The 12,812-nt window shown below is 38.0% G+C and overlaps 1 protein-coding gene across 4 annotated transcripts in view; it reads right to left on the bottom strand.

Moving 5' to 3' along the window:
• Positions 1-12,812, bottom strand: part of HS3ST5 (heparan sulfate-glucosamine 3-sulfotransferase 5) — a 203,124-nt gene continuing 190,312 nt past the window's right edge. For all 4 annotated transcript variants that reach the window (XM_061366853.1, XM_061366850.1, XM_061366851.1 and 1 more), the window contains 2 exons: positions 6,383-6,521; positions 1-1,751 (listed from right to left, as the gene is read on the bottom strand). In XM_061366853.1, coding sequence (XP_061222837.1) covers positions 821-1,751; positions 6,383-6,489 — 1,038 coding nt within the window. In that variant the 5' untranslated portion in view covers positions 6,490-6,521 and the 3' untranslated portion in view covers positions 1-820. The remainder of the gene's footprint in view (positions 1,752-6,382; positions 6,522-12,812) is intronic.

Here is a 12,812-nt window from a genome sequence, read left to right on the forward strand (position 1 = left end):
TTGCACGTATAGGTAATTTTAATCCATTCCATTTTTAAATACCACAATAAATTTAATTTTCACAATAAATTAAATAGCCATATTCAGTTTACAAAATAGAATTACTTAGTGTGAAACCAGTATTTACAAAGATTGTACACTATGTACAGCGATGTTTAGCTTTGTTGACACACAAGCATAGAAGAAAAAAATTATTTGACTTTTTTTTTGACACGATTGACATGCTACAAGTGACACTATGGTCCATACAATAAAACAATAGTGCAAACTCACCACAGGAACTCTGAAACAATGTAGTTTGTATGAGATCAGATATTAATTTCAAATAATAAGAAAATAGTACTATCCACTCTCATTGTAAAAATTCAGCACTGTGTTTAAAGCATCAGTATTCCTTTAGCAATATATATACCAAATATAGCCTGAAGATTATGCTTTATCACAGATTCACAGATTTTGACATGAATTTTTATGGCATAAACTAGTGTTCTGCTTAGATCAATAAGTATGTCACATAAACACTTCACTAAGCGAGAGGAACACTGACCCTTTCAACGGTGTCTGACTTTATTTCTCTAAATACCTCCTTTCCCTTTGTTATTATATCTTAAAAGATGCAACTATGCTGACAGTAAATTTATGTTAGTTACTGCTCTGTAGAAAAAATTGTTCCCACATATATTTGGTCACACACTGCATATATACACTTATGCATGAAAAAAAGTTACTTTGACAGCCGTGTCTATGAAAAGTGCATATTTTAGCAGAGACATTTATTGTATATCTCAGGTGCAACAGAAAATGTTGTATGAAGTTTAGTTCAGGGCCAGTTAAATGTCCTCCCAGTGATCTGGTAAAATTTTTGATTAAAAGGATGAAAGAACTTGCGCAATTTGGTAATGACAGAGGTATCCACCTCTGGATGGATGCGTCCCTTGCTACCCGCCAGGCACTTGTTAAAGACAATGTTAAATCGCAAGCAGTAAAACCCTCTGGTGGCATTGAAGTATAAATTGTACTGACTTATCCTCGGAGGAAGATTTAGGAACTTCTCGACCAGCTGGAGTTCTGGCAGTGGTTCTGTGATGAGCCGGTCTCCATCCACAATATGAAACTGCTCAATCGGGAAGTATTTCAACCATCTCTCCAGATGTTTTGTGTAGATGCTGGTTCTCACTGCCTTATACTTAGTGTTCACTTCACAGGTACTAGGATCAATAGCCAGCTTCTCAAATTTGTAGTAAGTTTTGTTCTTTCTTTCCTTACCTTCCAGCACCTGAGTGTAATCAGAAATAGCTCTTGTGGTAGGTTCCCTGACAATGATCAATAATTTGATAGATGAGTTCATTTTGTAAATCCTTTCAGGTACTTCCTCAGTGATAAAATACGCGGGGCTTTTCTCAATTGTTATTTGTTGTGGGTAAGAAAAAGGCATTTTTTTCCGGTACCACTCAATCCCCTTGGCATAGTTCTCATCATTGTCAAAGAAGTGAATCTCTTGAGAAGCTTTGACCACGGCAGGGTGAAGGTTCAGCATCTCCAGTAGTGCTCGGGTGCCTCCTTTCCTCACCCCAATGATAATGGCCTTGGGAAGCTGCTGGACAAGATTGTGCAGTCGTATTTGCTCCTTGGTGGCATTGCCCTTTCGGAATTCATGGAGCAACCCTCGCTTGAACTGCAGAGCTCGCAGTGGGATTTCGTCCTGGCTGTGGGGTCCAAATCGACCATCGATGGGGCAGAGGGGCTGCAGCCTGCAAGCAAAATAAGAGGTATTTGTAAAAAAAGGCTATCTCTTAAGGCATGTTTTCTGCATAAGGCAATCACGCTCTTGGAAACCTTTTACAATACAGTGTCATCAGCCCAGCTATCAACTTTTATTTAATTATTCCAGTGATTATTGCTTGAAAATTGTTTATTTGTTCTGGTCTTTTGCTGTGATTTAGCTGAGTAACTCCTAACTCCACCCTCCTGCTCTTTTCAAACATAGGCACTATGATTACAGTTCTCAGGGCTTCTTGAACCTTGCTTAACCTCCCACACTCCTCATTAATTTGTGATTGCCTTGGCAGTTCTTAAAGCATTCTAAGATGAATTTTATTTGTTCATTTTGGTCTAAAAATCCAGTTCATGTAAGTTGCTTCTTTTCAACATTTTTCCTGTTCTAGCCTGAATTCTTTCCTGCACTTCCCATTGTGTTGTTGTTATTAGCTGCTGATCCAGAGTTGGCCTTTTTATTGAAGAGAAGCAAACAGGATGAGAAACAGCTTTCTAGGCATCACTTTTCAATAGTTTCCTTCCTCTTTGGAAGTTGCCCAGTGTTTCCTTGTGAATCAGAAAGACCAAGGTTCTGAATCAGACACGATTAGGAAGGCACAGACAGAATGGCAAGAAAAGTTTTAAAAAATGCACTTACTGCATCATTACATCAATGATTTTCTTATCATCACGAATGTTTCTTCCTACAAAACCTCATTTTCTTTTCTTCTGTGGGGCTTCTTTTGCCCCACATTTTTGTGCTATTCTTTTATATTCATCTGCAATTATTTCACCTATTTTCCACTTTTTTATACTTCCTTCTTGCATTTGGTTTCAGTGAATGTAAGAAATGACTCAGTAATAAAAACATTAAAATTTTGCTACCACACAACCTTAAATAAGCCTTCACCTCCACTCCTGTTTCAGCGCTTTAGTAATTATACAGGCCAGTATTGCATTGAAGATGAAATTGATGTGGAGAGACAGCTTCTAAAGTCCTAAAAAAATTATTATTAATAAGTTTGCACAGCTATGCTCTCCAAAATTAAGGATATGTAAGAACAAAGGGTGCATAGGCAATTTTAATATGAGCTGGCTCTGCATATATATTATGATACAGTTCTTAAATTTCACAGCCACATGCTATTATTTTTCACAGGACCCCTGCCTCAGCCAGTATACCAGATGGGCAATGCTCATTAATAGCTGTTTAGGTATTCAGTATTTATTATGGTCTCTCAGCATGTGGCCCCTCACTCATTTACTGTGTATTATTCAAACCCTGCTTTCAGGACAGAATTATTTATTTCTTTATGGCTTTTCCATCCATCACTGCTTCTTGAGGTCTCTAATTTGACACTGATGCTAAGACAATGGATGTTTGGGACAAAATAAGTTTGATCCCCCCTGGCTGACCCGCTAGGTGTTTTCCTTGATTATCCAGATGCTGAGAGATACAGACTGTCCAGACAGAACTGAAAAACAGCCCAGGTGACACTGTTAGGTTCACATGAGCTGCAGCTAAGTCCTGCAGACTAATTAGAAAGTGTGATGAGGAATGAGCTCCTGTTATTTCTTTTCTCAGCAGCTAGGCTCATCTTCTCCTTTGCTCTCTGCTGTCTACTGACTAAGATCCTGACTTGGTGGCAAAGAACAAATGTTGCTGCAAACCTGCCAATTAAAAAAACCCAAACCACAAACAAACCAAACAACAACAACAAAACCATATAAAAGAACAAGCAGAAAGCAATGTCTTGATTTAAAAGTGATACAGTTTGATCAGATTGTGGTGTGGCTGGTAGGACAGTCTTTCTGCAGCAGCAAGGTGGCAGTTAAAAGCAAAAGAAACAGAAGCTGTAATTGCTTTCTCTCTTCTCCTCTTCCCTCTCCTTCTGTGTATTTGTTATTTGTTTTCAGCAAGGAGGATTCCACAACAGCAGTTCCAGGCCCATCTCAACTAATTTTATCTCTTTTGCTCAAAAAGACACTTATCACTGCCTTCAGTGTAACACAACAGCTTGTCAAACAGGGTGGTTTCCTTTAAAAGTAAATAAATACCCAAGATATACTCTAGTCTAAGATTGGATGTTGTTAAAAGTCCTTCTTCAATGTGTTACTTTTCATGTTTCTTAATCTTTCCCCTTCTCTTTTTTTTAAACAATAAAAATTACCCTTTAAAAGATCTTGGCAGTGTTGGTAGTAAGCAGGCTCTCTGTTCTTGGTACTTGAATCCCCAGATGTAACTATTTACTGTTATATTGCAAGATGTTATTTTTTTTTTTTAATTCTCTGAGTAATTTTTTTCATTAAAATAACAGTCCTTTCCAAAGAAATAGTGTATGACAATTATTATATCGCTGAGTTGTTCTCCCAAAACAGGCAATTTCTCAAACTACTACAGTGAAACTCCACAAATACTCTTTTTGAGAAAACCTAATGTAAAACAATTTATCTTAGGGAACATAATTTTTAAAAAATTTCAAAACAGCTAAAACAAACCTGAGCAATCTTAGAGACAAGTAGCAGTGCTGTCTCTCCTGATCCAGAATACTTGCTAATTACCTTCCAATGGAGGTGTCACAGCGATAAAAGATCATAAACCTGATGCCAGCAGGAGCAGTTGGGAGCATGGAAATTGGATGCAGAGGCTCCCTGTACTTCCAACGAGGGAGTCAAGGAACTTAACAAGAATGACCCAGGTCTTCTTAAAATTGCCAGGCACAGAATGTGTTTGAGCTTCCACATGTGAAGCAGCTCCATACACTCAGGATCTGAAGGACAGTGGCCTCCCCTGGCGGGAAGTGCTCAGCTTATTGGACTTTCTGACTCAATGAATCAGACAAACTAGTGGTAATTTCCCTTCAGGCCTAAGAAAACTCAAAAACATTCCTGTTGAAGAGCCTAATATGAGGCTATTAAACGTGGGCCATCCCCAGCTCTCTTGTTCAAATTAGATCAGCATAAATTAAACATAAATGAATCTGGATTTCTTCCTGAACAATTAGTTATTCCAAAGTCTATTGAAGCCACTCAGCATCATTTTACTGACAGACTCGACAACTTTAGATTGTGCCCTAGTGCTGAGGCAGAAAAATTTTTCCAGTTAATTCATTCTTGTCTCATCCTTTCCAGTGGCTCATTCTCTCTCTCTTTCATGACAAATAACAAAAAAATGAAAGGGGGGCTGCTTTGTATCAGTGTGGTATTTTTCACACTCGGTACTGCAAGAGAATGAAACTGAATTTTACTGCCATTGGCAACATTATATATGAAACCAGTGGAATTCACTGCCGCAGGAGGTCAGCAAGTCAAATACCATGGCGAGATAATTTTATAGTCATCAGTAAATTCTGTAGATGTGCAAGCATAGATAATTGCATAAGGTTAATTAGATTTCATGCCTCTTAGCATAAAATATATTTTTGTGGGACCAGTAAGGATTTCTGCCTCCATTTACAGCATCACATTAGGCTCAGTGAAGTTTTCACCTCTGAAGCTTCAGAGGTGCTTTGACCACCAGGCAAAAGAAGATGCAAATTCTGGGGCTTAATCTCCAGTGCACTTGGTCCTAGCTGAGTACAGTCTCCCCCCCTCTGGAGTAGATTTAAGCAGCTGAAGAAGGTGCCCAGTGACCTTAGATGGAGCTCAACATTACCTAGCAATGGACTCTAGATATCTGTTTTCAATTCACTTTCCGTGCACTGCATATTCCCACAGGATTGTGTCACAATTTTTAACTCAGCTAATATTTTCCATAATTTAAAAGAGGGATGCTAATAGAGCATTAGCACTGACAAGCTGTCTACCAGCTTCTGGAAATACTGAAGCCTTGTTTCAGTCAACCTTTTTGAAACAGCTTTTTTCTTATTTTAATCCTGTCTTTGAGTAGCACCTACGAAAGCCACCCCAGGCCATTTTAAAGGTAACTGAAACAGCAGCGTCAGTGCAAGTAGCACTACCGTTGCGCTGTCAGTAACCAGTAAAAACTCAGCCTGGTCAAAAGTGCCAAATACTCTTTGATTTCCTCTGCTGGATTTTCTACTGCTCTCCAGGAAATCACTTGCAGAGAAAACCCACTTATTTGGCACATTCAGCTCCAGAAAATACTGGCTAATTAAGATACAGTTCTCAAACCCTAAAGCAATCTTTCAAGTGAAATAGTATTCAAAACTTGATGAGCTACTCTGCAGGCTCATACTTAATTTTAACTACCACTGTAGCACATTAATTGCTTGCTCATAAATTTAGAAAAGATGATATATAAATACATCATAACTGTTTTGCTGAAACTAGACATCGACACACATGCACACAGACAAAAATGACCTACTGTAATGACATTTTTACTGGATGCTGGTTTATTTCTTCTCTGAAAACAAGTGTCAATGTGCTTAGAATACAAATGGACAGATAGAAATACTCTGACAGGGATGACCTGTGACTCTATTTTCCTACTCTCTTCTCCAAAGTGGAGGAAAGAACAATGAAAACCACTACTAGAATAGACAGTCTTTCTGTCTTTCTATATATGAGTAGACACACAAAAAAATAAAATAATCAGATCCTTGAAGCAAAATCTCAGCCTGAGCCCACTTAAAATTAAGAGAGCTGCCATTTAATGACTTACCTATCCAAGCTCCCAACTCTGGCAACTAGATATAGGAGACTTCCAATAGCAAGGCTGCCTAGCACAAAGAGCTTCTGTCTCAGCAACGCCTGCTGTTTGAATAGCATGGCCCTCCATCAATCTTCAGGACTTCTTCAGTCTGTGGAGACAAGAACACATAAAGCACTGACCAGAAAGCAATATGCAGGATAACATTTAATCAGTTGTTGCAAGTGATTAAGCCATGCTTGCAAAATCTTTTTAAACTGTAAAGTAAGTAGTTAAAACTTTTTTGTTTGCTACTGCTTTTCTGCCCCACATGATAGCTCCAGGCAATGTGTCTGGAATAGGGTGATAATTCTGGAAGGACAGTTCAGCTACACCCACCATTACTAGGGCTGTCTGATAGCCATATTCTGGGTCTTGGTGGTGTATGGGCTTGTATTGAAATAGGATCTCTTGTTAGGTAAATGTTATCGGACTTTAAGCCCTTCAGAATCAGCCTGGGCTAGATTTCAACAGATACTTAAATGCTTTGCTGCCAAGTGAGACAGCAGTAACCAGGAGTTAGGCTCGCAGCTCCTGTGCACATAGTATATGGGGGCATGTTTACTCTGTCTCTATTATTATTAGAGTGCAAGCTGGAGAGAAATCTAAACTAGTATGTTTCCTGATCTATGCCAGCAAGTCCATGGTGACAAAGCTAAGAAGCATGCAGCTGGGGTGAGTACAATGATGTTTTTTCAACACTACCACATCTTTCCCTGTGATGAGTGCCTGTTCTGTGGAGAACATCTTAGGCACCTCATCTGCCTGACACCAGCCTTGGCTGTCATCTCAAGACCTGGCGGGACGCAAAATAGCATCCCTGAACTGAGCATGATTTATCCCCAGATTTTAGCAACATCAAAGCATAGGCTTAAATTTCCTTTTCTGATATGCTCCAGAGACTATCAAAAGCCCACAAATGAGCTTTGCTTCAAATACTCTTAAGTATGAGGCAGGCAAGAGTCAAAAGATATGACCTTGTGCCAAGAATATGCAACCAGAATAACCAGGATGTCCCTAGGTAAGGCAGAAAGAGGTGCTGAGTAAGACTGTTTGTCTTTAGCCTGTATCTTCCCTAGGCATGAAGTTTGTGTTCAGAACTGTAGACTTGTTTAGGAAACTCAGGACTGCATGCATAATACTTTTTGAAAGAACTGAGGATAGAGATAAGCTCCTCCTTTAAAAGCACAGTCTAAGATGATGTGGTTCCTCACTCTGTACTTGTCCTGGGTTTTCTTATACATATACAGGAGAATTAAGTTCAAATCCTCTCACTAGCTCAGGGGATGTAAAGTTATATTGCCTACCTACCAAATGAATGCTTTAATCATCAAATTGATCCTTTTGTTACAAAACCCAAAAGCATAAACTTAAATCACCTGAACTACTCATCCATAGTCTCATTCCCTCAACCAAGGAATGTTTCATGTATTATGGAATAGTTTCAACAGAGACTGCTTTCTTCCCCCTGAATTTTGACTGGACTTACCTTGAACAATTTTTGATGTCAAGTTTCTTATGTTTTAGTTCTAGCAAAGCTCACTCTGAGCTCACTTCTTCTCCAGCCTTTGGATTTTCAGCAGGCAAGACTGGGATAGATTATAAGCACATAGCTAGATACAGAATTGGTGGGTAGTGAGAGTGCAAGGTTTGACTGGCCACTGTTACACAAAGTCTGCAAATTTAGAACTTCTGGCATTAATAGTAACTGCTTATACAGCTAAGTCATAGCTCAGGATAACCTATCATAAAGGACAGCTCATCGTATAGAATATATTGCTTTTAACATAGCAAAAGCAACTCTGTAATAGGAATTCTTAGATAAGATCCTTATTGCAACAAGAATTATATAAAACACAGAGTAAAAGGAATTTGCAATGTAAACACAGAGACAGAAGAAGTATTATCATCCTTTAAAATATAAATGAGGAGCAGAAGTACAGAGAGATTAAGTGATTTGCTCAAGGTCACAGAGAAAACCTGTAGCACCAGTGGGATTCAGTGTGAAATGTGTGACTCCCTGTCTAGTGACTTAACTATATGATATCTTTTTGCCTTTCTTGTAGTATATATTTTCTTAGCCTTGAAAAATAAACATAAAAATGTCATATAAATGAGGAATTCTAGATAACAAGCAAGGCAGAATAGCAGAAGCTTAATTGTTAAGAAAAATCTATGTTGATATGTTATTGCTAATTACTCTTTAAGTTATTTAATCAAAGAAGAGGAAAGAGGACATCATAATGATGATGATAGAGAATTTTCATAGATTTACAGTTTTAAATCCTTCAGGGCTGGTCCCCCTAAGTAAAACGTCACTTCAGCATTACAACAATTAGTTCTAAATTTTATTTCTCAGAAAACACATACATATGCATCCCTCTGTACATGAAATTAAAGTGCTGTCCACGCGTTCTCTCTTGTACAGGCTCTTGGACCTCAGTTAAGTCCTACCTGCAGGCTTCGCTAAGGCTGTGGAGTTCATCAGGTCATAATGAAATCAAATTAACGAAGAGCTATTTCCTGAAGGAAAGTCTCATGACCTTGACATTAATGTTTGCAGTAAGATTTAAAGAAAAGAAACAGACCAACCAACCAAAAAAGCTTCCACAGAGTGACAAGTAGTAAACACCCACTAGAAATGCAAATATAACATTATTTATTTCTTTGTTTCATTTTAGTTATCACTTTTAACATCTAATTTAAAGCCTGTGGTGAGACAAGGGGGGGAACAAAATTACAAAATGAAATATACAAACCTTTAGAATCAGTTTTAAGTAATGTTAAGTTTGATGGTTCTGTAACAGTAGCAATGGAAAATTACTGAGGTGCATGATACACATTAAAAAAAAAACAGTATAGCTAGAGAACATACTGAGAATTCTTGTGCAAGATAAATTGTTATAGTTGACATAGTTTTAGACCCTATGACCTTAGTATAAAATGAATGTTAAGAAAAAAAAGCTAGAAGAACAGGACACAAGGATGAGTATCTGGGAATGGCAGGTGTCCAGGAAGGGCTGCAGTTAAACTAGCTGATAAGTAGGAGGACAGGAGAATTGTTATGTCTGTAGTGTTAACGAGCCAATTAAACTGGTATAAGCATCTACTGTGCTTACTTCAAAGGCTGCCAGAGGTGATGAAGATTGTTGGAAGAAGTAAAGGACCCTCAGAGACCACCACCACAATTCTGTACGCATGCGGGGAACTCTCTGGAAAATAATGTAATCCATATGTAGCCTCATGAATATGTATGTATGCCCAGGGACTATATAAGGATGGCTTGTGTAGCAATATGGGGACACAGGTTAGGAGGAGCTATCCCCCGTGTTTCCCGGAGCAGCAATAAAGAATGCCTGCTTGTCAACTTAAAAACTTTGTTGACAAGTTTGTTCCCGGAGTTTTCTCCGAGTCAATTGAAGGAGTTTCATTCCAGAGATGTTGTGACCTTTATAATACTTTCCTTAGATGTTGGATTTTTTTAATGAAAAGAAATTGTAGTTAAATAATATCTCAGCTTCAGAAAAGGCTGCGTCTTGCAATGGATATACTGTGATAGGTCTATGTGACAGAGGAAAGGACCGAAAAAAAAACATTTCTATTTAAGCCACAGAGTTAATACAACCAAAATGTGATTAAGGTGAAGGTCCCTAAGGCAGAAATGTTGCTGGAGACTAACATGGCAACACTGAAATGAAATGGAAAGAAGAAATGAAAAGGAAGAAATGAAAATTCCAGGTCATATTATAAGCTGCACAAAGTTTTCTGTAAGGAACGCACACTTTTAAACTTAACAAGAAGCTGGAAGGCAAGATAAAATATAATCCAAAGTGACAAGATTTTAGCAGTTATTTGAGGCAAATTAGGGCGGGGATATTTTTAAGAAAAAAAATAATTGTTCTCTGTTAGGGTTGACAGCTGAACTGCCACACAAGATACTGACCAGTATGAGGAGGGTTGGGAAAACTGCAGGCAGAACTTTCGCAGAGGCTGGATGCTGAATGTAGGACTTTCCACCAAAAGAGCTAAATATTTCCAGTGGGCTTACATCAGAAATATCTAGTTAAATATGCATACAAAGCGAGTTCCTTCCTGGCTATCCAAGAGGGTCGTGATGCACAAAGAACACAAAAAAATCACAGTGTGGAATGCATAATTTCTAGAAATGAAAGTGTGTGCAACATCATGTGGACAAAAAAATGTAATGTGCTTTGTGATTTCAGATGCACAGCTGATCTAATTTGTTAGGTTGACATGGTAAAGTTAAATAACATTAAATAAAGAAGCTTCATTTAGCCCTAGAAAGCAGCCTTATCTCTATTGATGTGAATGCCTCACCCAACCCCATTCCCCATGTTCCCCATGTGCTTTCTGGTAAGAGGACTGGGGTTATTGGCAAGAAAAGACAGTACAACTATGTAGAACTCTGTTGATAATACCAATTGAAAAACACATGGACTTTTCCTAAGAAGACGAAGTGATCATGGATAAAGGAAGATATTGCATGTCCTGGATAAATAATGTGAATTTTCAGTGAGCTCCTATAAAACTTAGTTTTAGGTTCAAGTCAGGTCAAAGTCAAATGAGTAAGAGAAAACAGAAAAAAACACACCAGTGATGGTACTACTGGTAAAAGTCTGAATTTGATAACACTACAAATTGTGCTGATGCACTGAAAACAGAAGCTGTTTCTGTAATAGCCTATGCTGAATAAACAGACAATGAGACAAGAAGTTCACAAGGAGCTTGCTTGAAAATGATCAGAGGGAAATTTTTGGACACATGGAGCCAAAATGAGAAGATGCTACAGATAAATGAATAGCATGTGGTTAGTTATAAATAGAAGTGTAAGAAAGAAAGGCAACATATAATCTTTTCATAAACAGACTGAAGAGATACAGTCCTGATGGAGTGATGTGATTAATCAAAGAGAAGTACAAACCACAGGCAAATATGCACAAAGGATGCTGAAAGAATAGGTGGGTTTTTAGATTAATTTATCAATCAGTTGGCATAGATTTTTTTGATTTTGCACACTAGCAAGGGTCATCTGTTGACCAACAAATATTTGTCTTCGTACACTGCAGAAAGATCTTTGAGTTAATGTGGAATTTAAACACTGTGACTGAGAAAACAACTTGGGATTGATCACTTGTCACATTTCTCTTGATTTTGTATTATGTTGCTTGAATGTTAACTACAGCTTCCTGCAGTTATCACTGTGAGTAAAGTTCATACAAATCAAGCGTTTAGACTTTTTCTGGAGTAGGAAATCACGTGGGGCTTGGGAAAGGAGGGGATTTATCCCTCAAATTGTGTGCATCATCTCATCAGCTCATGATTTTCCGTATGGTGTGTCTGGAAGAGCCAGTCATGCTCCTGCTCCTTCTTTAATCTCCTCCAGGTCCTCCCTTTCCTTTTGTGTTATCTCACCAGTGAAGGAGGTATAGACCAGTGGCAAGAAAAAGACAGTCCTGCTGTACTTCTTCCCCAGGGCCTTTCACTTCGGTGGCTCAATTATAGCAGTTCTACTGCACCTTGTGGACTGTATCAAAGAGCTAGAATAATCATGACAAAGTAGAGCATGATTTTTCATTGGAGAGAAGATTTTTCATTCTCAATAGCATTGAATAGCCTAAGAACAGGCAAAATTCTTCAAATTTTTGACACAGTAAAATGAAATGGATAATGGGAACTGAAAGCTTTGAAAATGCCAGTTTTCTGAGGGAATGGCTAAGTGCTGAGCCTGCAAAAATAGAATTTGGATTTTTTTCTTAATGGTTCATTTTTTTTAATATCAAAAAGAAATTTAATTCTGATGAGTGGCAACAGTTTCAAATTTTTCTCTCTAGCATAAGAGCGAGATTGGATAAAATAAGATTAACACACGCTTGATTCAGGTTATGAAGGAAGAAAAGAAGGAAGTATGTTTAAAACATAGAACAAGTTCACAATTTCAGGTGTTACTGTATACTAAACAAGTCCTTTTCTCCTCATGATTCATATTGACTGAAACAGTGGAGAAGAAATTGTCAAAAAAGCTGATGGAAAACAGTAAATGATGCAGATAAACTCTGACATAAAGATTTCCTATACTCTCATGTCCCCGCTGTGACAATAAATAATTTTTATTCCTTTTTTTTTTTTTTTGCCTGCTATTGTAAGGCTTTGGCATATAGGACTACCTTTATGCTGCCCTTGACACTAGTTCTTTGTGCAAAGAAGTGGTAAGATGCTTTCTCCAGAAAGGCTGCTATACTCTGGAAGCCCATCCACAGAATCGGCATCTGTATGTGAATACCAGATAAAAAAGCATATGTTCATTTCACAGAAGTTAGCACACTATCAGTGCTGGAAGAGCATTTGTGATTTGTAATCCCAAGCTCATCACCTTAATATCTGT

Source organism: Neopsephotus bourkii, unplaced genomic scaffold (assembly GCF_033783945.1).
Source record: "Neopsephotus bourkii isolate Nb327-2 ecotype Australia unplaced genomic scaffold, CSIRO-AGI_Nbou_v1 NB_1358, whole genome shotgun sequence".
NCBI classification, from domain to species: domain Eukaryota; kingdom Metazoa; phylum Chordata; class Aves; order Psittaciformes; family Psittacidae; genus Neopsephotus; species Neopsephotus bourkii.